The 21,883-nt window shown below is 57.6% G+C and overlaps 2 protein-coding genes across 5 annotated transcripts; both read left to right on the forward strand.

Moving 5' to 3' along the window:
• Positions 1 to 2,396: 2,396 nt before the first annotated feature.
• Positions 2,397 to 13,247, forward strand: NPM2 (nucleophosmin/nucleoplasmin 2). 4 transcript variants are annotated; one of them, XM_058657523.1, is made up of 9 exons: positions 2,397 to 2,611; positions 7,241 to 7,324; positions 7,407 to 7,489; positions 7,591 to 7,716; positions 11,374 to 11,467; positions 11,911 to 12,077; positions 12,282 to 12,316; positions 13,023 to 13,077; positions 13,163 to 13,247. In XM_058657523.1, exons 2-9 carry the CDS (start codon positions 7,267 to 7,269, stop codon positions 13,205 to 13,207), a joined length of 663 nt encoding a protein of 220 aa, XP_058513506.1. In that variant the 5' UTR covers positions 2,397 to 2,611; positions 7,241 to 7,266; the 3' UTR covers positions 13,208 to 13,247. The 4 variants fall into 4 exon arrangements, with proteins under 4 accessions (XP_058513506.1, XP_058513507.1, XP_004591439.2 ...); XM_058657524.1 differs by having other exon boundaries at positions 12,285 to 12,316; XM_004591382.2 differs by having other exon boundaries at positions 13,044 to 13,077; positions 13,163 to 13,242.
• Positions 13,248 to 20,052: 6,805 nt separating this feature from the next.
• Positions 20,053 to 21,440, forward strand: FGF17 (fibroblast growth factor 17). The gene is made up of 3 exons (XM_012928744.2): positions 20,053 to 20,230; positions 20,503 to 20,609; positions 21,028 to 21,440. The coding sequence occupies exons 1-3, from the start codon at positions 20,107 to 20,109 to the stop codon at positions 21,319 to 21,321; spliced, it is 525 nt and encodes a 174-aa protein (XP_012784198.2). The 5' UTR covers positions 20,053 to 20,106; the 3' UTR covers positions 21,322 to 21,440.
• The last annotated feature ends 443 nt before the right edge of the window (positions 21,441 to 21,883 follow it).

A 21,883-nucleotide genomic window follows, 5' to 3' on the forward strand; every position in this document is an offset into this window, starting at 1 on the left:
GTTTCATTGGCTTGGCCCGGGAGAGTGTTGGGCTGTTCCCACAGCGAGGGAAATTAGAGGAGGCTGGAAACAGGATCAGGCTTTACTCCTGAACAGAGGTGTCATTTTCTAACAAAGAAGCAGGAAGTTTTTGTTCTCCAAAACATGCCCCCACCCAGGGGATGACTTTTCCCCTGAAAAAATGTTTTTGGCATCCTGTGAAGCGTTTGCCAGCCACGGAAGCTTCACCCTGCGGAGGCAACTAGGGGGCAGTGAAGACACCGCCTGGACCCCGCTGGCCACCAGCCAACCCCATCCTGGACCCTTGACTGATATCCAGTGCTGCCACAAGACAGGAAAGATAGTCCCAGGAGACCACAAAGGCCCTGCCTCTAACTAAAGAGGCCTTCACAATGTGATCACAACTGCGCACTGAGTTGTTTCAAGATTTTTAAAGTCAGTTTGAAAGGCTAGGCACCCATCAGGGTCACATTGATTTTTGGGTGTCTTGAGTTCACTGGTGAGCTGGCAACTTTGCCGTGCGTTGGGAATGGCAAGCAGTTGCTGGCTAGGGAACAGGAAGTTCCGGGGTGGAGGGAGCCGGGTGCGGAAAACATTCCGGGCCACGAGGACGCCTCCAGCCCTCAGGTCAGCTCGCTGCCCACCTGCCGCTGCCCCCTGCGCAGCTGCACGCTGGGCTTACTCAGCACGCACTGTGGAATGGCCACGGTCAACAACAGAGAGCATCTACTCCAACACTGGCATCCCATATGGGTGCGGATTCAATTCCCGACTGCTCCACTTCCCCTCCAGCTCCCTGCTTACAACCTGGGAAAGCAGTGAAGGACAGCCCAAGGTCTTGGGACCCTGCACCCGTGTGGGAGACCTGGAAGAAGCTCCTGGCTCCTAGCTTCAGATCCGCTCAGCTCTCTAGCCGATGCAGCCACTTAGAGAGTGAACCAGCGTGTGGAAGACCTTACGTCTCCTTCCCTGTAAATCTGCCTTTCCAGTAAAAAATGAATAAATCTTTAAATAAAGGACATTCAGAAGGAGCTCAGGAAAAACGGCGCCGGCAAGGCGGGGTCCTCATCGTGCCCACTGACCCCACTCAGCGTGCAGCCCTCGACAAGCCCCGTGCACCACCACCGTAGTTAGGCTCCATGGTCAACACTGAAGCCCTCCTCGGAGGCCTGTGAGCAGGCGGCGCACACCCACCTCCCAGGAGCACCAGCTGCTGGCTCGCACACCCAGCAAGGCCAGGCACCTGGCCTCGAGCTCGCGGGGGCTGCCACAGAGTTCGCAACGCAGCCTGGAAAAGAGGGGCGGCCGCCAAGAGCCGCGGTCTGGGAGAACAGCCTGCCCACCGTGCGCCTAGAGACACAAGGGCGCGTCAGCGGGTGGCCGAGTGCCCACCGACCCAGCGTCAGAGGGTGGCCGAGTGCCCACCGACCCAGCGTCAGCGGGTGGCCGAGTGCCCACCGACCCAGCGTCAGAGGGTGGCCGAGTGCCCACCGACCCAGCGTCAGCGCGTGGCCGAGTGCCCACCGACCCAGCGTCAGCGCGTGGCCGAGTGCCCACCGACCCAGCGTCAGCGCGTGGCCGAGTGCCCACCGACCCAGCTTGGGAGCCCGAGCCAGGCTACTTGTCCCCGGCCACAGTAGCCTCACACTACTCGTTGATTTGAGGGTGCCCTGTCCCAGACGCCCAAAACGCACTCCTTGCCACGTGGGATCATATCACTTGTGACAGGCAGGGGTGTTTGTGTGTTTCCAGGCGGAGGAAGAACGCGGTGGAAACTACCCTGCTTGACGCCCTGCCCTGAAGAGAAATCCTAGGCTGCCCGATAGGGCAGGTTCCGTAAACGGAGGCCATGGATGCCCCAGCACAGGGAAAAGCCAGCGCTTCTAGAAGCACTCCGCCATGGCCAGGACAGGTAAGGGCAGCCCGGAAGTGACTGCACGTCTCTTGCGTCAGAAGGACGCGCCGTCGCTCGCTCGCCACGCCCCCGGCGGCCCGCGCAGGCGCAGGCGGCTCTGCGTCCTGGCCGCTGCAGAGAGCGACGGTCACCTCTTTCTCGAACGCGTCGCCTCAGCGTCCGCTAAGGAGCGGGTTCCTGGCGAGTCCACACTCGGCGGAACGGGCCGACAGCCTGGAAAGGACATGTGGAAGAAGGGCCGGTGCGGTCCGAGACCTTGGCAGCCCGTCTGGGTCCCAGCTGCTCCCCTGCCGGCAGTCCTGGGGAGCCCGCACCCACATGAGAGCCCTGGCCGACGCTCCTGGCTTCTGCCTGGCCAAGCCGTGGCCATGGCTGCCGCTTTCGGAGTGAACCAGCTGATGGACGCTCCGTCCAGCTCAGGCTCAGTAACTCTGCCTTGCAAATCTTTTTTTTTAAGCTCTTGCCCGCCCCCCCCCCCCACCGCTTTTACTCAACATTGCCCCATTTAGTACAAGGTCCTAAACAAGGCAAAAGACAGAAAAAAAGAAGTAAAAGTCACCCAGATCAGAACTGAGGACGCAAAACTTTAATCACAATACCTTCATTTGAGTACAAAAAAAAAACCACCCTGGAATGAGTGAATTCAGCAAGATCAACTAGGAAGAGTATTTCAGAAGCTTACGGACAACTGAAAAGGTAAAATGTATCCAAAATATTTAAAGGTCATGAACAGCTTTTTCATTAATGCACATTTACCATGAGCCTTTAAAATAAAGATTGTTTTGTTTTGTTTTGTTTTGTTTTTTGGAAAGTCAGATTTACAGAGAGAAGAGACAGAGAGAAAAATCTTCCATCCAATGGTTCACTCCCCAAGCAGCCACAACGGCTGGAACTGAGCCGATCCGAAACCAGGAGCCTTTTCCAAGTTTCCCACATGGGTGCAGGGTCCCAAGGCTTTGGGCCATCCTCGACTGCTTTCCCAGGCCACAAGCAGGGAGCTGGATGGGAAGTGGAGCAGCTAGGATATGAACCGGCGCCCATAATGGGATCTTGGCATGTGCAAGGAGAGGACTTTAGCCACTAGGTTACCAGACCAGGCCCTTCCATGGATTTTTTGAAGACCCCATCAAATGCATGGCTCACAGAGACTTTTTGGATTGACATAATCTTAAAAAAAAAAAGTTACAGGGAAAGGAGGAGACTGAAGGTTAAGTTTTGTTCACTGTCCTGCTGGAATGCTGGCGTCGCAGGCAGTGGCTAGCTTACTCACTGCACCACAAGGCTGACCCCTAATTCCAACTTCTGTAACATGTACAACCTGCTTGTATTTCTATATTCCTCAGGCAATCCAGGGATAGCATGTGGAGACACCTTTTGCTGTGGCAGCGGAAGCACATGAGGTACATAGAATTAGCTTAACAGGATAGCATGCAACGTCTTGTCCACAAAAATCTAAAAAAGATTGCTGTAGCAAATGAAGAAGTGATTGTAACGTTCAAGACAGTGACGTCAGCACTGGTTAAGCCGCTTATTGTGGTATTGTAGTCCAGCTCAGGTTCCGTTTCTGATCCATTTCCCATTCAACTCCCTGCTCATGTGCCTAGGAAGGCAGCAGAGAAAGGCCTAACTGGTTGGTCATCCACGGGGGAGACCCGGAAGAAGCTCCTGTTCCTGGCTTGGGCCCAGCCCAGGCCAGCCCACCCCTGGGCCGTTAGAGGACGGAACCAAGACGTGGAAAACCTCTTTGCTTCTCTGTCTCTCCTTTTCTGTCACTGTACCTTTCAAATAAATCAGTTTAATGATAAAAAATCTGGGGCCTAGCACAATAGCTCCATGGCTAAATCCTCACCTTGCAAGTGCCAGGATCCCATATGGACACCAGTTCATGCTCCAGCTGCTCCACTTCCCTTCCAGATCCCTGCCTGGAAAAACAGTAGAGAATGACCCAAAGCCTCGGAACCCTGCACCTTTGTGGCAGACCCAGGGGGAGCTCCTGGCTCCTGGCTTCAGGATTGGCTCAGCTGCAGCCGTTGCAGCCATTTGGGGGGTGAACCAGTGGATGGAAGATCTCTCCCTCTTTTCATAAATCTGATCTACCTTTCCAATAAAAATAAATAGATAATAAAAATATGGAAAAGCCGAAAATATTTTGCAGCCATGTAAAGAGCCGGAGAAGGCATGCTTCTTGATTTCTAAATTTGCTGTAAAATTCATCATCAAGACGATGTGACATGAGGCTGAGGTCAGATGGCAACACCAGGAACTCCCAGTCAAGTCCCGAGAGGCCTACATAGATGAACCCGTGTAGGTTCATGGGGAAAGCCCCGACCCGCAGGTGCAGAAGGGAGGGTAGGAAAGCACTTTCATGACCTTGAGTTCAGCAGCGATGTCTTAAGATGCCCAAAGCATAATCTCCCAAAGGGAAAAAAATAAAGATTGGACCTCATCACAGTTTAAAATGGGTGTTCTCAAAAAAGACACCACTTCAAAAATGGACCAGCAGGGGGTGGTGTTGTGGCGTTGTAGGTAAAGTTGCCAAATGCAACACCAACATCCCTCCTCACAAAGCTGGTTCAAGTCGTAGCGGCTCCGCTTTGCATCCAGATCCTTGTTTACAGCTTGGGAAACCAGCAGGAGATAGTCCACGTGTTTAGGTCTCTGGAAGACACACATGGAGTTCCTGGCTCCTAACTTCAGCCTGACCCCAGCGCTGGCCATTTCTCCCCCTGTCTCTGGCACTCTTTAAACAAAAATAGTTTCATGTATTTAAAGAAAGGCAGAGTGACAGAGAAGAAAATACAAAGAGTTGTTTCATCTGCTGGTTCACAGTGGTCAGAACTGAGCCAGACTGAAGCCAGGAGCGAGGAGCCTCTTCCAGGTCTCCCACGTGGGTGCAGGGCACTTGGGCCATCCTCCACTGCTTTCCCAGGCCATGATCAGGAGGCTCGATGGGGAAGTGGAGTAGCTGGGACTTGAACCACGCCCGTGTGGTATGCTGGAACCATAGATGGAGGACTAGCCTGATATGCCACCATGGCAGCCCCTCAAAGAACTATTTTTTTAAAGATTTACTTATTTTTGTTGGAAAGACAGATTAAAAAGAGAAACACAGAGAAAAAGAAATTCCATCTGCTGACTCACTCCCCAAGTAGCTACAATGACCAGAGCTGAGCCGATCCGAAGCCAGGAGCCAGGAGCTTCTTCTGGGTCTCCCACGCAGGTACAGGGTCCCAAGGATTTAGGACGTCCATAATTGCTTTCCCAGGCCACAAGCAGGGAGCTGGATGGGAAGTGGAGCAGGTGGGACATGAACCAGCACCCATATGGGATCCTGGCACATGCAAGGCAAGGACCTTAACCCCTAGGCTACTGCGCTGGGCCCATAAATAAATCTTAAAAAGAAAAAAAAAGAACCAACAAGCTATAGATGGGAGGGGAAAATCTTTGGAATATGTCTTTGTAACCGAAAATGCTGAGCATCTTCTCAAGTCAGATGCGCCATCGGCAGGCAGGTTGTGTAAAGAGTTTGGTAGCGCAGCAGGCTGCTTGCATCCCGGTTGAACCTAGCTGCTGTGGCCATCTGGGGAGTGAGCCAGCTGGTGGGAGATCTTCTGTCTCTCCTGCTCTCGCTGGCACTCTGCCTTTCCAACCAATCGATCAATCTGAAGTAGGAAGGAACCACACTGCTCCAATCAGAGTAACCCAGGCTGAACACCAGCGAAAATTCCAAAAGGCAAGTTTTCCGTGAGAACGCCTGCTGACTTGAAAAAGATGCTGGGCGTCACTTCGGAACCACCTCTGTCCTTCCACAATGAAGTTAAGGCTGGTGATGCCAGGTCATTGGAAGGCGGCGGTGGGGGGGGTGTCACAGGAGGCCTCCTTGGAGACAGCAGCACCCCCTCTCCCCACTCCTGCCCGTGAGCCCTGCAGGATGGCTTCGCTCAGGCGCTTCTGCACCTGGGAGCTGGTTAGAAGGCCGGATTCTCTCGGCCCCACCCACATGTGCTTTAACAGCCCCTGCAGGTGAGGGCAGAAGGAGGAGGGCCTGGGAGAAGGGCTGATGGGTTCCTTGCTGCTGCCTTCCCAGGCTTCTTAACAGCCGGGTGTGGACAGTCTGCTGCTTGGTGAGCGGGAGGAGGCCGGTGATGGCGTGAGGGCTGCTCGAAGCCGTGCAGTAGGTCGGGGACGTCCCGGAGGGGGCTGCGCAGGAGGAGGGGGACGGGCCTCCAAACTGGGCACCTGCACCCCCTTTCCACCCCTGACCCTCATGCAGGTCACACCCTACAAGTGCTGGGAGGGTTCCGGGGGCAGCCAGGGGACCCCAGCGCAAACCCCACGCTTGCTGCTAATGTCATCTTCTCCCCCATATAAATACTGCTGTTTTATTTGTTTTTTAAAGATTTAATTGTGGCTGGGCAGGTTAAGCCAGTGCCTGCGGTGCCAGCATCCCAAAAGGGTGCCAGTTGGAGTCTCCGCTGCCCCCCCCTTCCAGTCCGACTGTGAGTGTGCCTGGGAAAGCAGTGGTAGGTGGCTCAAGCGCTTGGACTCCCGATCCCAATACAGGAGATGTGAACCCCCTGGCCGTGGCCCAGCCCTGGCCCATTTCAGTCCGGGGTTGGGGGTGTGAACTAGCACGCTCTCTCCCTTTTTTTTTTCCCACTCTCTGTAGCTGTATTTTTGGAATAAATGAAACAGGTCTTTTTTTAAAAAAATAAACTCCTTTGAAAGGCAAAATGAGAGAGAATCCTTCATCTGCTGGTTCACTCCCCGGATGTCCACAGTAGCACGGGGCTGAGTCAGGCTGAAGGCCATGGGTTAGCAGGAGTTGGATCAGGAGTAGAGCAGCTGGGACTGCTCAATATGGGCTGCCATTGTCATGGGTGACAGGTTAACCCTCTGTGCCACAACCCCAGCCCCCACCCTTTGTACATCTTAGGGGGAGACGAGTGCTATCGCATCATGGTAAACAAGGCCTCCACCTGAAGCCTTCTCTCGGCCTCCTTGATAAAACCTGTGCATTTCATCGCACCCTGCAGCCACTCTAACGCACCACGTGCTCTTTCTGTAACCCCGTCTTGGCACTTGTTATCCGGTGGCCTCCCCCTGCTCCCCTGTGGGTGTTCCTGGGTTGTTCTGCCCACTTGTCATTGTCCAGGAGTTTCTCAGAAGCCCTTGAGTGCGGTAGGCACCTCGGGAGTAGGGGAAACCAAGGCCTCTCCAGCTAATGCTGCCGGCCAGTTCTCAACATTACCCAGCAGGGTGAGCGCGAGCGTGGCCTAGGACCCGGCCTCTCACACCACAGTCCTTGTCCTGTCTGCCAACCAGGCCAGCTCCCACGCGAGACAGACATCATGAACCTCAGTAGCGACAGCAACACAGCGGGTAGACCTGTGAGGACATTGCCCTGGGGTGAGTGAGGAGGAGCGAGCCCCAGCGCCAGGGCAGAGCTCTGCCCACCCCGCTCTCCACACGCCTCCCTTCTCGCTTGCAGGGTGTGAACTGAGTCAAGAGAAGCGAACTTGCACCTGGAAGCCCCGCACAGAGGGGAAGGACTGCAGGCTGTGGCTGAGCACGGTGGGTGCCCCCTCTTCCTGCCTCCCTCCCCGACCAGGTGACATGGGTTACCCCACCAGCTCCCCAGGGTGATGAGGTGCCTCTGTTGGTTTGCAACTCAGATTTGCTTGGGGGAGAAAGCCAAAGATGAGCTGCACCGCGTGGAGGTCATGTCCCCAGCAGGCCAGGAAGACAAGAAGGTCCCACCCATCACCATTGCCTGCCTGCAGACCTCTGTCCTGCCCATGGTGAGCCCCATCCCCACCCCAGGGCAGGACAGGTGTAGGCTGTGCCGGGACTGTGGGGGAACTGGGGCAGTTGGAATGACTGCTCCTCCCACATCAGTGGGAGTGGCCAGGAGGCAGACAGAGCTCCCAGGTACCGGTTCACTCGCCACGGCCAGCCAAGTGCTGGATCAGACACTCCATCCACATCACCCGACAACCTGAGCCAGCACCTCCCGTCTCCCAGGTGTGCTCGAGGTGGAAGCGGGAGTCAGTTCTGGAACCCCGACATGGAACCCAAATCACATTTTTAAATCGTTACCTGCCAGTGCCTGAAACACCATGGATGGTTTATGCATTTGGCTGAAATTCTCGTTTCCCATCAGATCTGCTGTGTTTGGGAATAATGGCAAGTTGAGATTTTTTTTCTGTGTGTGTGTTTGCCGTGGGGGCTCGCCCTCCAGTCCTGTGCTGGCTAGCTGTGCTGGAGGTGACGCCTGTCGTCTTCCTGGCCACTGTGGAGTGATCGGCAAACACTACTTGTCAGGCCGAAGATGACTCCTTGAGTCCCACTCCGTTTTTACCATATTTGCAGGGCAGGAGGGGTGGGGGGAATCGCGTGGTGGTGTATTAGATTAAGCTGCCAATCTCATATGAGCATGCATTCAAGTCCTGGCTGCTCCGTTTCCACTCCAGCTCCCTGCTAGTGCACCTGGGAAAGCAGCAGAGGACGGCCCAAGGGCTTGGGTTCCTGCACCCACGCAAGACAGCCCAGTGCAGTTCTGGGCTCCTGACTTTGGACCAGCCCGTCTTTGGCTTTTGCAACCAACTGGGGAGTGAACCACCAGAAGGAAGATTTCTTTGTGCCTGTGCCTCTCTGTAACTTGGCCTTTCAAATACATATTTTTTTCTCTTTTCAATCATGGGGATTTTTTCCTGGGCATATACTTCTGAGTTCTTTCTGACTTAATCCATGATTATGGTGATGATATGAATCAAATATCTCAATCCTTTTGTGTTCCTGGCATATATGTGACTTGCTCCTAGCATAAATGCTAGAATTGCTTTTCTTTTCTTTTTATTATTATTATTGTTATTGGAAAGGCAGATTTTACAGAGAGAAGGAAAGACAAAAAGATCTTCCATCTGCTGGTTCACCCCCCAGGTGGTCGCAAGGGCCTGAGCTGAGCTGAGCTGATCCAAAGCCAGGAGCTTCTTCTAGGTCTCCCACGCGTGTGCAGGGTCCCAAGACTTTGAGCTGTCCTCGACTGCTTTCCCAGGCCACAAGCAGGGAGCTGGAAGGGAAGTGGAGCAGCCATGACATGAACTGGCTCCCATTTGGGATCCTGGCACATGCAAGGCGAAGACTTCAGCCACTAGGCTACTGCGCCGGGCCCAATGTTTCACTTTTTCATACCTTAAAAGCTGCATTTGGCTCTTTTTATTTTTCCTCCTGAGTACTATGTACACATTTTCAGCTTTGTGCTTTTTAAAATTTTTTGAATATTTTTCATTTGAGAGGCAGAGTTACAGAGAGAAGGAAAGAGATCTTCCATTTGCTGGCTTATTCTTCAAAAGGTTGTAAGAGATAGAGCTGGGCCAGTCTGAAACGCAGAGCCAGGAACCGGGTCTCCCCCACGGGTGCAGGAGCCCAAGGACTGGGGCCGTCCTCCACCACTTTCTCAGGTGCGTTAGTAGAGAGCTGGATTAGAAGTTGAGCAGCCGGGACTTGAACTAGTACCCACATGGAATGCCAGTGTTGCAAGCAGAGGCTTAGCCTACTATACGATGGTGCTGCCCTCCATTCTTCCTTTTTTTTTTTTTTTAACGAAAGATTTATTTATTTGAAAGAGTGACAGAGATCTTTCATTAATTGATTCACTTCCCTATGGCCACAAGGATGGAACTGGGCTGACCGAAAACCAGGAGCTTCTTCCAGGTCTGCCACGCACGTGCAGGGGCCCGAGCACTTGGGTCATCCTGCACTGCTCACCCAGGTGCAGCCACAGGGAGCTGCATGGACAGTGGGGCAACAGGAGGTGTGGCATCGCAGGCGGCCCTCCCCTGTGCATTTGCCTTTAACCAAACCGTTTTCAGGGTGTCACAGCTTAAGAGAGTTCTCCAGTCCCTCGCTGCGTTGGTCTGCGGGCATTCTCCTTCTTGTGTGGTTTCTTGGGGGAGCTGGTCTTTGAGCGCTTCCACCTGGGTGCTGTGTGTCGTGGCTGAGGAGCGTTCCAGTGTGTGCATGTGGGTTGCTCCTCACTACAGGGCCTTTGTGACTAGCCTGGGATTTCATACGAACTTCACGTGCTTTGGCCGTTCCCCAGCAAGCACACTGAGGCCTTACAGAAGTGAGAGCTACAACTAAGGGTGATTGGGTTCTTTATTATCCAAATTTTATCAAGCGAAAAACTGTTCCCACGATTGGCTCCTGCCCCCAGAGCTTGGGTTCCCGCAGGGGTGGCAGGAAGCAACTGTGTGAGCCATCACTGCTGACTTCCTGTATTAGCAGGAAGCTGGAGTCGGGAACCACAGTGGAGAAATGAGCCCAGATGCTCCAGCAGCGAACTGGGCGTCTTAACCCGCCTCTTAACCTACTAGGCCCCATCTGGATCTCGCAGGAGACTTCTCATTCCTGCTTCTCTGCCTGTCCTGGAGGCTGTGCCTGCAGCAGGCTTGCTGCAAGTCCTGGGTTTGGGTTCTTTTCATCTTCACCACTTGCGCTGGACCCCTTTTAGTAGGGGTGCCAGCCTCACCCAGGGGTCCTGGTTGTAACCCTCTTCCTCCTCCTCCTCTCCTGGCCAGAGGTGAGCCTGAAACTGTGAGGCGCTGGCTGCTGGCAGGTGCATCCTCCCGGCGCTTGCTCTCACACCTGCCCTGCTGCCGGTCTGACGCCTGACACTCCTTCCTGCCTGGTGTCATCTCACACAGAAAGGCTCGTCACATCTTCTGCAGCTTGTCCACAGCTCCTCTGCTTATTGTCCCACAGCCCTGAGCTGGTCTGCAAAGCCTTGGCTTCCTCCTCCCGCCACCAGGTGCCTCTCTGAGGACTGAAATGAAATAAAGCAGGCAGGCAGGCAGGTTCAGCTCAGTGCCTGGCTCGTGGGAGAGGCTCAGACACCACCAGCCATCCTCACCGCTGTTCTAGAGCATTCTTTAGCCATGGCAATGGGGAGAAACTGCCAGCTGCCCGTCGACCGTGCTGGTTGTCCAGAGGTGACTTCAAGCACAAGCCGGGCTCTACTGGGCACCGGGCACCGGTTAGCTGCATCAGGTGGGCATCTCAGTGGCATGGTTGCACAACCCTCTGGAGGTTCAACCCACAGAGCCTGGGGGACTCCCACAGGTCTAAGGTCAAGACTCTAGTTGATTGCATTTCTCCCTCCCTGGCGTCCAGAGTACATGCCAACTGGCCATGTACTCACAGGGCAGGCGTTGGCAGGGGGCAGGGCCTGGCATCTCCTCTTATATCCAGGGAGTGGGGGTACACTTCCCCCGCTCACAGCTGCCCCCCACCTGCTTAGAAGCCCCTCTTGTGATGACCTTGGTGACAAGGAGTGGCCAGGTGCACAACCTTCTTGTACTGGACACCCACACCTGAGCAGGTGTGAGTGCGTGTTGTGGGAGGGGTGAGCCCTGAGCACCCCTGCCCCGTCCCTTCCCCACTGCTTCTCCCCTCAGGTTGCCTTGTCCGAAGTGGACCTTGCCCCTCCCGTCACTTTCCAGCTGCGGGCCGGCTCGGGCCCTATGTTCCTCAGCGGTAAGGAATGTTACGGTGAGTCCCGGCAGCGACCTGGCGCCAGTGCAGGGCCCAGAGTGCAGGGCTGGGCACCTGCGAGGCTTCAGAACACGGGAGCCCTTCTGGAACTGTAGGAGTCCCGAAGGGTGGTGTGATGGTCAGAGCCTGCAGTGGAAGTGCCCAGTTCTCTGCTTGCCTGCCCGCTGCTGGCTGGCCTGCTCTCCACTAACCAGCCCCTCTTCCACAGGGCACTCACTTGCCCCACCCCCTGCCCCCTCAGGACAAGGTCTACACCTTTCAACCACTTGTCGCAGGCACCCCACACCAGGCTTCTGTGGGAGCTGGCCCAGAGCAGCCCCTCCTACCAGCCCTGTCCCCCACAAGGGCACATGGGGGTTTCCAGGGCACAGCAGCCTGGATGGAAGGTGGGCGTGGACCCCAAGACTGAGATGCGCCTCTCCTTTCCCCTGCCAACCCAGAAACTTCAGACCAATCTTGGGAAGAGGAAGAAGAGGAAGAGGAGGAAGAGGATGAGGAAGAGGAGGAAGAGGATGAGGAAGATGACGATGCAGACACCTCCCTGCAGGAGAGCCCTGTGAAACCCACCAAGAGGCAGATGTCTGTGAAGCAAGCGAGCGTGGCCAAGGTGGGCGACGGAGCCTGGCTCTTCTCAGGGACTTGGGAAGCACCTGGCACCCAGATCCCGGCCGGATGCCCCCCCCCCCCAGGTGCTGTTGTGCAAAACAGGCCGGGACCACAGCCAGGTGCTGGGCAGGAGTGTCGTGGGCCTTAGGGCGCCTGTCCTGGCCCTCGCCCAGCTCCCTTCATAATGCTGCTTCTTTGTTCCCAGAAGAAAAAGCTGGCGAAGGAAGACGAGGTGGTGAGGTAACTATTTCCATCTACCAGGTTCACCCAGATCTGTTAGCACGGGCGAGAGTGCTAGGGAGCACATGGTGTGTGGCACGCACACACAGGTACACACACACACAAGCACAGAGGACAGCCTGGAGCCGGGGCATGTCCTTTCTCTGAACCTGGGACCTTGTAAAGAGCCATCCAGAGCGTGGGGGAGATTCTGTGCCATGACATCATTGAAACAGCAGGAAGGAAAGAATTGCCAGTGGTCTCCCAGAGGCACAGTGTCCCGTGGCTCAGTGGCCTGCCACCTGAGGACCGTGAACAATCGGCTACCTGCAGGGGGCGGGAGTTAAGAAGTTAGCAAATCGTTCATTCTCACTGTATCTCACCTATCATGAGAAGTCTGACACCCCCTCCACCACAAGTACTCCCACATGTAAACAGTGGTGGGACCTACAATTTAAGTGATTCCTTGTCTGTTTGCCATCTTTTGGGCAAGGTAGTTAACATTCCTTCTATAAGGTAAAAGACACTAGATGAAAAACAGATGAGACTTAAGAAAGGGATGGGGAATCGTATTTTAAAAGGCAGGGTGGTCTGTGGTCCCTGGTCCCTGAGCAAGGCTCAGGGCTCCTCCCTAGCCCTGGGGGGGTGGGACTCAGCCTGCCTGAGGGACCTGAGGGGGCCCAGCCCAGCATTGAGCTGAGCTGCCTCCTCCCCTCCTTCCTCACAGCTCCACCCCCCTCCACTCCAGGTCTAATCTTCAAGTCAGGAGCCCAGTGCAGAAGGTGAGTAGATCTCAGAAGGGTCGGGGGTGTCTCTGGGGAGGGAGGACCTGGAGACCAGAGCTTTCCCTTCACCGCTCTCCTGCAGGCCAAGTCCACACCCCGCCCCAAGAAGCCAGGACCCAAGAAATGAGGAGGAACCCAGAGTGGCTGGGGCTGTGTGTTGGCGGGGGAGCCTTCAGTGGGAGCAGGTGCACCCACCCCGCACCTTGCACCTGTGTCTAAGTGCCATGGGTTCTAGGGTGGGGGTAAGGGAGTGTGGGGAGGAAGGGAGTCACAATAAAGATTGCTGTACCTGACTTTTCTTTTAAATATTTTATTTATTTTTCTTTGGAAAGGCACATTCACAAAGAACAATCTTCCATCTGCTGGTTCCCTCCCCAAGTGGCCACAATGGCTGGAGCTAAGCTGATCCAAAGTCAGGAGTTAGGAACTTCCTCTAGGTCTCCCACCCGGGTGCAGGGTCCCAAGGCTTTGAGCCGTCCTCTGCTGCTTTTTCAGGCCACAAGCAGGGAGCTGGAAGGGAAGTAGAGCAGCCAGGACAGGAACCAGTGCCCATAGGGGATCCTGGCACATGCAAGGTGAAAATTTAACCATATTGTGCTGGACCCAGTTTTGCTGTATCTGAATGTCCCCCTCCCCACCCTGGAGCTCTCCCATCCTCATGGCAAGGACCCCTCCTTCCCCAGTTTCATGCCCAGCAAAGGGTGGCCATAAAACAGCACCCAGGCTTTTCCACCACTCACCTTCCCTCCTCCTGGAACCTACCCACTTCACACACTACACCTCCTTAGTTCCTGGGCTCCTGCCCAGCCCTGGGCTCCTGCCCAGCCCTGGCCTCTGCCCTCAGCTAACAGCGTGTCACAGGTATTCCACAGGTTCTGATGCCACCATGAGGAGGTCCCTGCTCGGGACCAATGTGTATAGGGTCGGGGAAGATATGTACCCCTGCCACCCTGTCCTCACGCTGTTGTCACATACAGAACTGTGTTGGGACCTGGTAGGGAAGGGCCAGCTGGGGAAAAGCCAGGTGTCAGGAGGGCCTTGAGGGGAGAGGGATGTATAAGCAGACTATGGCTTGAAACAAGGGCTCAGTCATGGTCAGAGGGCAGGAAACGGGCAGCAGGTTGCCTCATGCGTGCCTCATGCTTGCCACCTGCTTGCCACCTGCCTCATTGAGAGAGTATGAGACTGAGTGTGTGTGTGTTTCCTCTGGGCTTTTCCCAGCCCCTTCCCAGAACAGGCATGGACCAGGACGAGGAGCTGGTCCAGCCCACCCACTCATGAGCCCACGTACAGGCCTGGGGAGGCCAGAGGAACTTATAAGCCTGCAGTCACAGCCGCTGGCAGAGCTCTGGTCCTCATGGGCATCTTGGTTGCACACAGTGAGTGGGGATGGACAGCTTGGCTGCCACACCCCAAAGCCCGAGGTCACACAGCTTACTGGGTGGTCGGGGAGACCAGAGCCCTTGCTTTTGACCCTTCTGCAGATGAGAAGAGGGGAGGGAGAGGAGCCAGGCATCCAGGTGGTCTCCAATCCCGTCTATGGCAGTGAGTGCCAATGTCCAGAGCGGTATACGTGTACATACCCACATCCACTGCACAGTTAACGGCATTGCTGGGTGTGGTTTGCCCAGCCACCTACAGCAGAGATCTCAGAGCCCTGAAATAGATAGGTTGGAGCTAGACTGTGTATATGTCCTTTGCCCTGCCTCTACTCCCATCCCAGCCCCCCTCCACCTACTGCTGAAGCAGGTGGTTGGTTGGTGCTTGCCTGCAGCTGGGCTGTTAGGAGAGGGCAGCTAATAGACACCCCAGACTGGGGGTGCTGAACTTGGCACTAGGGTGGAGATTAAGCCAGGCAGCCCAGCCAGTTCTCTAATCACCTCCTGCCAGCCCCCCCCCCATTGGAAGTCCCTGGGGGAAATGCCTGCCCCTATTTAGGTAAACTGAGGCTAAGCCACAGAAAGGGGGCGCTGGATTCTGTAGTGAGTGCTTTATCTCAGGTGATGGTCCTGGTGTCAATGTGTGGACAGCCTTGGCAGCCAGTTCCTTTTATTTTTTTAATTTAAAAGTGACAGGGGGGACAGAAATCTTTCTGCTGGCTCGCCCCCACCCCAAATGTACGCAACAGTCTGGGCTGTCAGGGTGAAGCCAGACACCAGCAGCTCTACCTGGGATCCCTCATGGGTGCTGGGGCCCAAGCACTGGGGCCCTTGTCAGCTGCCTTCCCAGGCGCAGTAGCAGGGAGTGGGTGGGAAGCGGAGCAGCTGGGACTCTGTACTAATAGGATGCTAGCATTGCAGACAGTGGTTTAACCTACCACACTTACAGGGCCCAGCCAGGGCCACTTCCTTATTATAAAATGGGAACCTGAGACAGGACACATAGCCTGCGGGGAGTGTCAGGCCAGCACACAGTCTGTGCTGCCTCCCTCCCTGCATGGGGCCACCACAAGTTGTCCATGAGGGGAATCAGAGAGCCAAGACTGCAGGTACCAACTACCAAGGGACAGGCTACCTACCGGCTGTGTCCCAGAACGCCTAAACCAGCCAGGCTGCAGCATCCATTACCAGGGAGACCCAGGCTGAACAACCACAGAGTGCCCAGGATGCAAGGCCCTGAACAGCCCCTCTTCCTGTACCCCCTCCTCCACCCCCCTCACCCCTGGCTGGGAGCTCTGACTGCTCAAGGGAACACCCCTCCATCATGGCACCACAAGCCTGAGCTGTCCCTGTGGCCTCTGTGCTTCTGCCTTAATCCCCAAGACCAAGGGCTGGGAGACCATTAGGCTTCAGAATGCCCTGCCTTGGAGTCCTGGGGCTGCAGCTGTGTGAAGCACCCTGTGGAAAAGGAAGGGGTTCAAAGGGACCTAAACTGATGTGAAGAATGAAGAGCACGAAAAACATCAGGGGGGCCAGCCATGGCCCCAGTCCCCGGGGGGTGCCAGCATCCTCCCTGTCCTTCTCCAGGTCTCTCAGGTGGAAAGAGGTGGGGGAATGGGGGATCTGAACTTGGAGGACGGGCTAAGCCCCTGCCAGGTTTGACATCCTTTGTGGTTTGGTGCCCAAGTTCCATTCCCTCCCTGCAACCCCAAAGAGACAGGTTATGCTGACCCCACCCTCCCCAGACCCTCTCTGGCTCAATACACCTGTCCTGCCACACCCAGCTGCCTGGTGTCTTGAGTCTGGGAGGGAGGAGCTGGCTGCGTACCTGGGGAGGGTGGTAGACCACTTTGTGGATTCACATAGCTCAGCTAGCTAGAAGGGACCTAGGGGTGAGAGTTTCACTGGGCTACTCATCTCTCTGGGTAAATAAACCTCATCCGGTCTTTCCCACCTCCCTCCCTGCCCCCTCCACATCTCCTGGGGGGTCTAGGGACCAGACTTGGGGCTCTGCTTTTTTAGATGGGAGGACTTCCCCAGGGAGCCCCCACCCCAGGCCCCACACGGTCCTCTCTCCCAGGGCAGGAAGCCAGCACTGATGGATGCAGAAGGAGCCAGGCAAGCACCTGGCAATCCTGAACTTGATGTTCACTCACCAGCGGGAGCACTGGCCCCCTATGCCCTCCTTCCCTCCTCCCTTTCTGCAAAATGGAGCTGCAGCCGGCCTGGCACCCTGCAACCAGGGGCTGAAGGTAGCATGAAGAGAATGCTGGGTGCTTCGTCCCAGGGGATTAGCAATCTGGGCCTGTGAGCCCACCAGCCTTCATCTGAAACCGGACTGGGAGAGGAGCCGTAGGGGTCCTTCCAAGTCCCCAAGCTGCACCTGGCCTGCCCCCCAACCTGTTGTGCCCACTGTCCTCAGCCACTTGCTCTGAGGCAGCCCGACCCCTCCTTGGTGGTGGCGGCGGCAAGCTGGGGGAGACTGGAAGAGCAGCCGCCCCACTCCCAGCTGAGCCCACCCCCTTGCCCCCTGGAGGGAGCCGCCTCCTTTAAACGCTGCTTCTAGGGAATTCAGGCCAGAACCTGCTGCTACCAGAGGAGGAGGAAGACCACGAGGACCTTAGGGCCTGCTCTGCACCTGTGGCTCACCCTTGGGGAAATGGGGTACCACTGTGCTGCCTGAAGGGCTCCCGGAGGAGTCAGCTGACCCTGAGACAGGAGGAGTGGGACCCGTCTTCTCTCATTGCCCCACACTGACCACTGCTGTCTGGGACGTCCAGTCTGGCGAGCCCCTCAGGCCGGAGACTTCCCTGCAGGAACTCTGGTGGTGGCTCTGTCCTCCGCCCCCCTACACCCCGCCCTTGCACACTGGGGCAGCCCAGCCCAAGGCTGGCAGCTCCCCCTGCCCGACCCACTTCGCAGCCTCACTGGCCAGGAAGGTGGACACCTCACGCCTCAGTCTCCCAATTACACCCTCCATCCCCTCCTCCTCCCCCTCGCCTTCCCTCTCCTCCTCCCCTTTCTCTCCTTCTCTCCCCCCCACCCCTGCAAAAACCTGTGGTTCCACAGACCTGGGCTTCTCTGGAACTCTGCTCCTGGGGTCTGCCCACGTCTGCTCCTGGACTTGGGGGAAGCAGAGAGCAAGCACCCCAAAGTGTCACGATGAGAACCACCGGCCGCCTGCTGCCCAGCCTCACTGTGTAAGTGCGCTGCCCGCTGGCTGCACTTTGCTGGCCTTACGCAGCCTAGGTCCAGGTCCCCCTTCCCGGGCAGGCCGGCAGCTGTGGCCCCTCGGGTGTGCTGTGAATACCCACACCTGGCCTGCCCTGTCTCCCCACACAGGTGCTTACAAGTCCTGATGCTCTGCTGTCAAACCCAGGTAGGCCGGCTCCTCCAGCTACCTTCCTCCACCCCCAATCTTTCCATTTCACCGAAGGGTTAGGGGAGGTGGGGGGACAGACACAGGGCACGGGAGGCGGGGGCGGTCTCTGCCTGTCTTCTCCCGCACCCCTCTCCTCTTTTTATGGGGACTCCCTGTAAAAGGCTTAGTGTGTGGTACTGGGCTGGAGTCTTGGGTGGGGAGAGGGATGCCAGGTGAGGTGAAGCAGGTCCGGATGTAAAGCATCCTTAGCCCACTCGCACTGACGCAGGTGTCTGGGGGCAGGGGATGGGGCATGGGGGAGGGTGACCCCTCACCTCCAGGGCCAGGGGGTCAGGCCCAGACAGGGTGGTTCGGGAGGAGACGCCGGGGTCAGCTTCTGCACTCTCCCCAGTCCCTACACACCACTGCCGTCACGCACGCCTCCCACCCCCACGCCCTTGCCCCCCCCATGGTGTGCAAGGCTCTTGGTCCCCCTTTTTTTGTGATTCTCCATGGAAGTGCAGTTATTAAAATGCACTGGCCCAGAACCGTGAGAGGAGCCGCCCCGGCTTTCCCAGGCAGGAGGCCGCTCCCTCTGCCCCTGCCTCTAAGTGGGGACTTGTTTTGAAGGTAAATGCCTTTTTTCCCCCTCTCTCTGGGCCAGGGGAGAGGGGCTGCCTTTGAAGCCGTGGGGGGGTGGGAGAGAGAAGCAGTCCCCCCTCTTCCTCCGTCTCGCCGCCATCCCCCCCCCTTTGGCTTCAGACATCCAGAGAAGAGTGGAGAAGAAAGCCCCCAGCCCCCCAGCTTGGCCCGGGAGGGGCGGGGGGGGGGTGGGCCCAACCTGTTCTGGAAGGGGAATTAGCACAATGGTGCGGCTAGCAGGGCCGTTTATGGCCTGGCTGAGGCCCCATTCAGGACTCCGGGAAGGTGGCAACGCTGTCCTTTCCCCCTCGCCCCCCTGGGAGGCGGGGAGAGCCGGCAGCCATGCTTGAGGGGCTGGCTGACAAGCAGCTGTCTGCAGGGCTGCAAGGGGAGGTCCCCCTGCGGCGGGGACATGAAAGGCACAGGCAAGGTCCCGTGGGGAGAGGGGAGCTGTGGGCTGTGGGCTGAGGAGGGGGGGCGTGGGGCTGCTTTTATAAAAGGCTTGTGCGGTGGAGGGGAGGGGGCTTCAGGGAGTGGGGGCTTCTCTCTCTTGACCTGGAACAGGCTGCCAAGAGGGGCGGGCGGCCTGAACCTGGGCCAGGCTGGGAAGAGGGTGGGAAGCACCCCACCCCTTAGCAGGCTGGCCAGGTTCCCCACCACTCCACATGCATCCCAAAGACAATGTTTTGTCCTGGGGTCCTGGCCCCCGAGACACTGATTCAACCGAAGGGTTAATCCCCCCCCCCAAACAAACACACGCACACAGGTTAAAGGAGACTGCCCCTTCACCTCCCTCTTCCTCCTGGAGACAGCCTGCCCCTCCTTCACAGTCTGATCCCAGTCTGGCCCTGTCCAGATGGCTGGGACAGGGTCTGGGATTAAGGATTGGAGGCAGGAGCCCTGACCAACAGCGACCAGGTGGAGAGAGATGGGGAGGCGAGGCAGCGGGTTTAGGGGATGCCATGGGCCACGTACCCCTGCTTCTCTCCTCGCTACCTTACAGATTAGATGGGTTAGGGATTGGGACAGTGCCTGGGTGGAGGGTGCTGTCCCTGCCCAGGTGGGCAGGTGGCAACATACCTGGCTTCCACCTACCTATGCCCAGGAACTAGCTCACCCTGAGCCTAGAGGGGAGAGGCTGCCAGGGGACCTGCTCCACCTAAGAATTGAGGCGGGGGAGGAGGAGATGACCATGAACTTGAATCCCAACTGGTGCTATCAGAGCAACCGTCCCCCCACCCCCACCCCGACCTCCTCCAGGGACCAGAGATACCTAGGGAGTGAACAGAGCTCTACTCTGCCAGTAGGGCAGGGACAAGCCAGGGAAGGGACATGCCATGTGCCATGTCCCCTTGCTCACAGGTGGACACAGAGCCTAGGGGAGGGGTTGGGGAGCAGGGAGCTGCCTGGCTCAGCCAGGGGCCTCAGAAATGTCAGGAGCCACTCATGCCCTTCCCAGGCAGGACACATCACCTGTCCCGTCCCCAGCACACTCACTCCTCCCTGCCTCGCCCCTCCCACCCCCGATGGACCAGCGGTGGTTGGCGCCCAAAGCAAATTGACACTATTTTTCCCTTGGTAACCGCAAAGGGGGAGAATCACCCGTCTCCTAATTTTAACCAGTATGTGAGGGACCAGGGTGCCATGACCGACCAGCTGAGCCGGCGGCAGATCCGTGAGTACCAGCTCTACAGCCGGACCAGCGGCAAACACGTGCAGGTCACTGGGCGACGCATCTCCGCCACCGCCGAGGACGGCAACAAGTTTGGTGAGACCAGGACCCCCAGCCCCAGGCGCCCCCCACCCACCACCTCCTTACCCAGGGTGAGGGGTGGGGCTGTAGGACAGGGGATGCGGTCACCCTCAAGTCCCCGAGGCCAAAGTGGGACCGAAGAAGTCCCCTTGGAGGAAGGAGCCCGATGGCCGGACCTGGCTGTTTCCCCACGCCCTCACCTGCCTGGGATGGCCAGGCTGGCCAGCAGCCCTGCCACATGATGAAGGGACAGATGGGCAGACGTAGCTCTTTCTCCCACACCCCAGCCAAGCTCATCGTGGAGACCGACACGTTTGGCAGCCGTGTGCGCATCAAGGGGGCAGAGAGCGAGAAGTACATCTGTATGAACAAACGCGGGAAGCTGATTGGCAAGGTGAGGCCGTCGGGAGGGCTCGGCTCCAGCGTGAGGGGCTGTGGCCGGGTGAAGAGGCAGGTGCCGTGAGCCTGCCTGGGATGCAAGTTCACGTATATCCAAGTGGGGGGCAGGGGCTGTCCCTGAACTTCTGCCAGCCAAGCTCATGCCAAGTCCAGCAGAGGGTAAACGGTCACTCTGCCCAGCAGCAGGGGACCAAGAGACCCACCCTCTTACTCCAAGGGCCCCAGTGTGGGCGGGGGAGGGGACAGGAGGGCTCCTCTGCGCGGAGCCCCCAGCCCGGCGAGCCCTCACGTGCATGCCCGCCAAGGCTTCGGTCCACACGGACTCCAGCGATGCCCGCAGACAGGGTGGGTGGACCAACTCGCCCGCTCTCCCCCACCCCCCTCTCTGCTCCTGCTCCCCCTCTGTCGCGCAGCCCAGCGGCAAGAGCAAGGACTGCGTGTTCACCGAGATCGTGCTGGAGAACAACTACACGGCCTTCCAGAACGCGCGGCACGAGGGCTGGTTCATGGCCTTCACGCGCCAGGGCCGGCCCCGCCAGGCGTCCCGCAGCCGCCAGAACCAGCGCGAGGCGCACTTCATCAAGCGCCTCTACCAGGGCCAACTGCCCTTCCCCAACCACGCCGAGAGGCAGAAGCAGTTCGAGTTCGTAGGCTCGGCCCCCACCCGCCGGACCAAGCGCACCCGGCGACCCCAGCCCCTCACGTAGGCTCCTCCCCGCACCACATCCCCCTCACCCTACCCCGCGTCCCTTGGCGATCCAAAGACTAGGCTGGGCTGGGCTGGGCTGGGCTGGGGGGCCGGGAGGGGCGCCCCGGAAGCATTAGCGCCTCCAGCGGAGGAGAGAGGGCAGGACTGCCGCAAGAAAGGCCGGGCAGGGCTTCCCCACCCCCGGCCCGCCCACCCACGGTGCACCCACCACCCCGTGCCACGCACGCACCACGCCTGAGGCGTTGCAAGCCCGGGAGGGAGCCGGTCTCAGCCTCTGCACCCCGCCCTGGACACCCCCACCCCGAGCTCCTTCTGGCCAGGCTTCTCTGTGTTTGTCTCTGGGGACGCAAAAAGAAAAAGGGGGGGGGGAAGCAAACGAGAGCTTGGCCACAACGCAGTATGGCATGATCCAGGCATGTCCCCCGTGTCCCCCCTTTCCAGCCCCTACTCGCCTCCAGCACCGGAATAAAACAAATTATCCCGCACACGGGCTGCCCGCGCGCCGGCCGGGGTTTGGGACGGGGGAGGGAGCCGTCCTGCGGGATGCGCGCAGGTGCAGG

This window comes from Ochotona princeps, chromosome 32, assembly GCF_030435755.1.
Source record: "Ochotona princeps isolate mOchPri1 chromosome 32, mOchPri1.hap1, whole genome shotgun sequence".
In the NCBI taxonomy this organism is placed as follows: Eukaryota; Metazoa; Chordata; class Mammalia; order Lagomorpha; family Ochotonidae; genus Ochotona; species Ochotona princeps.